This window comes from Peromyscus leucopus, chromosome X (genome assembly GCF_004664715.2).
Source record: "Peromyscus leucopus breed LL Stock chromosome X, UCI_PerLeu_2.1, whole genome shotgun sequence".
NCBI lineage: Eukaryota > Metazoa > Chordata > Mammalia > Rodentia > Cricetidae > Peromyscus > Peromyscus leucopus.
In genome coordinates this window covers 23,329,251-23,332,851 of record NC_051083.1, presented here as the reverse complement: position 1 = coordinate 23,332,851, position 3,601 = coordinate 23,329,251, and the positions used below count along the sequence as shown (strand labels likewise).

General features: G+C 38.9%; 1 protein-coding gene across 1 annotated transcript; it reads left to right on the top strand.

The window, feature by feature from the left end:
* Positions 1-1,872: 1,872 nt before the first annotated feature.
* LOC114687494 lies at positions 1,873-2,643 on the top strand. The gene has a single exon (XM_028862116.1). The coding sequence runs from the start codon at positions 1,873-1,875 to the stop codon at positions 2,641-2,643; it is 771 nt and encodes a 256-aa protein (XP_028717949.1).
* Positions 2,644-3,601: the final 958 nt, after the last annotated feature.

Below are 3,601 nucleotides of genomic sequence, written 5' to 3'. Positions count from 1 at the left end.
AGGCTCTCGAGCAAGCACTGATCATTATACCTGTGTAGTTTCCTGAAGATCAGTATATGAATAAGCCTCTCTATGTTGTTCTTCTATCTACAAAATGGGAATAATGATTGTGTGGATCTCATTGGAGGGACGATAATGTAGAATATGCTAATACCCCAGAAGTATATAAATGAGGCTCCAACTAAGCAAAACAAAGGAGAGGAATGGAAAGGTTTGGGTGAACCAGGATTTGGTTGGTGGAACACTGCTGTGAGCTGAAATATCTGTCTAACAGAATTTCTTTTACTGAAGGTGATTCGCCTCTTGTGTGACTCCTTGTCCGGTCGTCATTTCCTGTTGTTTGGAAGACATATGATCTTCACATATGCCAAATGGTTCTTCTCACCCTTGATATGCAAAGGTAAAAACTTAAAATAAGCCATTGAGATTTTCAAGTAGGATCTTTCTGAAACCCATGCATGAGTTTCTACTCCATGGGATTCAGACATGGGCAGAACTGTATCCAACCAGGCTAGCTCATTTGCCTTGCACAACAACATTCTCTAGTCTGTTTCCATTTGTGCTTCAAAATTCACTGCTCCTGCTCTCAACAGCTTCAGATCTGCCTTGGCAAGGAATAAGAGTGTGGTATTACACAAGCCACTGTCAACTGAAATACCATCTTGCTGATGTAACTTCCCAAGTAGTACAGTAACTGCCTCCTTCCAATTAGGAAGCACATTCCACAGTCTGTGGAGCACAGGGTAGCTGGAACAGATTTCCTGGTAAGGAGATCCAGTTTGTAGGTCCCCCAAACATTGTGCATTGGAAATGGCAATGTCATTATCTAGAGGCCTTAGCTGACTTTCTATTCAAAGACATGGTGACAAACCTTGAGCCATAGTTTTTCATAAGCATTAATACTACCTTCAAAGGAGTGATCTAAATAAGTTGGTGTACAGTAAATGTGGAGTCTCAATTCATGCTGAAGAAGATAGGTGTAAACACAATATAGACAAGATGCTTTATGCATTTTAATTAAATGTAGAAAATTTTCTGAAAAGGACCTTTGGGTAAGTTTGGGAAATGCTTGAAACATCTATGAGTCCTCATGTTTTACAAATAGATTTTAGTTTTCTGGGAAAAAAGAAAGAATTCAAGTTTTCCCACATGATCTTTTTCTTTTTCTGTCTTTCTTTTTCTTTTTTTTGTTTATTTTTTTTTGAGACAGGTTTTCTCTGTGAGACAGTCCTGGCTGTCCTGGCACTCACTCTGTAGACCAGGCTTGCATCGAACTTACTCACAGTGATCTTCCTGCCTCTGCCTCCTGAGTGCTGGGATTAAAGGTATGTACCACTGCCACCTGACTCCCCACATGTTCTGCAGTCACACATATACTAACACACACGTACACATACAGTGACATATACATAATTCAAGTGTGAAATTTTGATATACATGCATATACCATGTTAAACATTTGTAATTTTCCTTTGTTCTTCCAGCAGACAGTATAAGTAATTTCAATGTTTGTAATATTCCACAATCATATTTTAGAAGTGAAATTATTCTAAACAATACCTCTGCTTATTGATACCATTTAAGTTATTTATCATTTTTATGTATTGCAAACATAGTGGAAATAAGCATCACCTTACATATAATATTGCAAACTCATTTTGACTTAACTTCAAGCATTAAAGTTCTTAGTTAACAAATATACACATTTCAGCATTTGACAGATACAGTGAAATTGCCAAGCAAAACTTCTTACAGAGGGAGCTTCTGCTATATTTGTGGAATTTAGGGCATCTTACACTCTTACCTGTAGTGTGATCATCCCTAATACATATAGACTACTTAAATACAACTATGAGACAGCATAGACAAGGTATGAGAGTTTACCTGTCCATAAAGTATGACTCATTTTGTTTTCCCAACTTTCCTTGTGTTCCCGGCTTGATTTTATCCTTATTCAATCTCATCTTCAGATTTTTCAGTGGAAAAGGGTGCATCTTCAAGCTGAGTGCCCTTCTTAGCAGCCTATTAGCTTTGGTGTTTGCAATAATCATTGCAAGCAGCCAATGCTGGCGCCCATGGAGATTTGACAACAACATTTTGCAATTTGTGTCCTTTGGACTCTGGGAGGCTTATTCCCCTCAAGAGCTTAATGAATCAGGGACTGTAACCAAGATGCTGGTGCACACCACTACTGATTCTACCAGGACCACTTCACCTGAGTTTCAGATTGCACAGACCCTGATAGTGTGGGCCATTTTGATGAAGCCTGTGGTTTTGATTTTTGGTGTAGCTGCTATTAAGATCAGCTGCATGAAAGATCCATTTGTGGAGATGGCAACATACTGCTACAATGTTTCTGCCTCAGTTTTGTGTGTTAGCAGCCTGTTCACATTGGTTTCTGTCAGCTGGAACCACTTTGTAGATCATTATGGCCAAACCACTCTTGACTTTCCACCATACTTTCCTGTTAATGAAGAAGCATTGATAACCAAATACTGCACTACTGTGCTGCCATTAGGGGTTCTGACAGCTGCCATCTCACTTTTCAGTGCAGTTATCTTTCTTTCTGAGATAAGCGTTTTGCAACTACAGAGTTGGAAGAAGGCCCAGCGTGCTTCCATAGTGACCACTCAAGAGGCCTGAAGTAAGGACTCCTGCATTTGCAACATCTGTCAGAAAGCTCCTTGAAGAAATTTCGTATTCACACACAAAACTCAAGTACTCCTCAATTTGTTCTAAATAACGCATCAACATGGTTCTCTGGGTGTGTCTAATATTACTTTCTCCTCTATCTGTCTAGAATGATCCTTCTGTTAACTGTTTTCACATCCTAAACTCTGAAGGTTATGATCATGTGTTCATATTTGGCCAATAAGATACAGTAAACAAAAGTACTAGTGAAATGCAATGTGCAAAATGAATACAACAAATACCAATGAAAGAAGGTTTGTGAGGAAACTGCCACTGAACAAAAGAAAGTAACCACACTCCTGTGTAGAGTCCATTAGGTACTCGGGTCTAATGAGGGCAGAGCTGGACTTCTTTATTGTTGGCTCTGCTGACAGTGTCTGCCCTTTTCATAGAGTGGGGAGGTCATGCTGTACACTGGGCAGTGGGCATCTCCTGTCTTTCTGTTTGTAAATATCACAAATGGCCAGGCATTTCCAGTGTGCTCTGATGGAACAAGTGGTATGGAGACTGGAGGACAGGTTGTCCAAGTTGCTTTCCTTGTTTTATCAAGTCACTGGGTTCAAACACACAATAAGTTTGATGCAAAAATATTTACCCATTACACCCCATTTCACATAAGCACACTCCATACTTTGTGCCCATAGAATGAAAGCCATTTCATAGAGAAAAAGAAACTCATGGCATCTATAAAATTTCCCATAGTATTTATTAGCCTGAACTTTTTAGTAGTTGAAAGTCTCTTTTGGGACTCAGGGCAGTTTTTCAACCATGAGAACTTAGACAATCAGAAATTGACTCCGTTATTTCTAAAATAAAATAATATAGATAAATTACTATTATAAAAGTGAGGAAGGAGACATAGCTGCTGTGGAATATTCCTTTACACTGTGTTGCCATTAAATAAATAAGC

What these genes read in the sequence shown, in the direction of transcription:
- LOC114687494 (XM_028862116.1), top strand. Translation starts at nt 1,873, where the DNA reads ATGAGAGTTTACCTGTCCATAAAGTATGACTCATTTTGTTTTCCCAAC.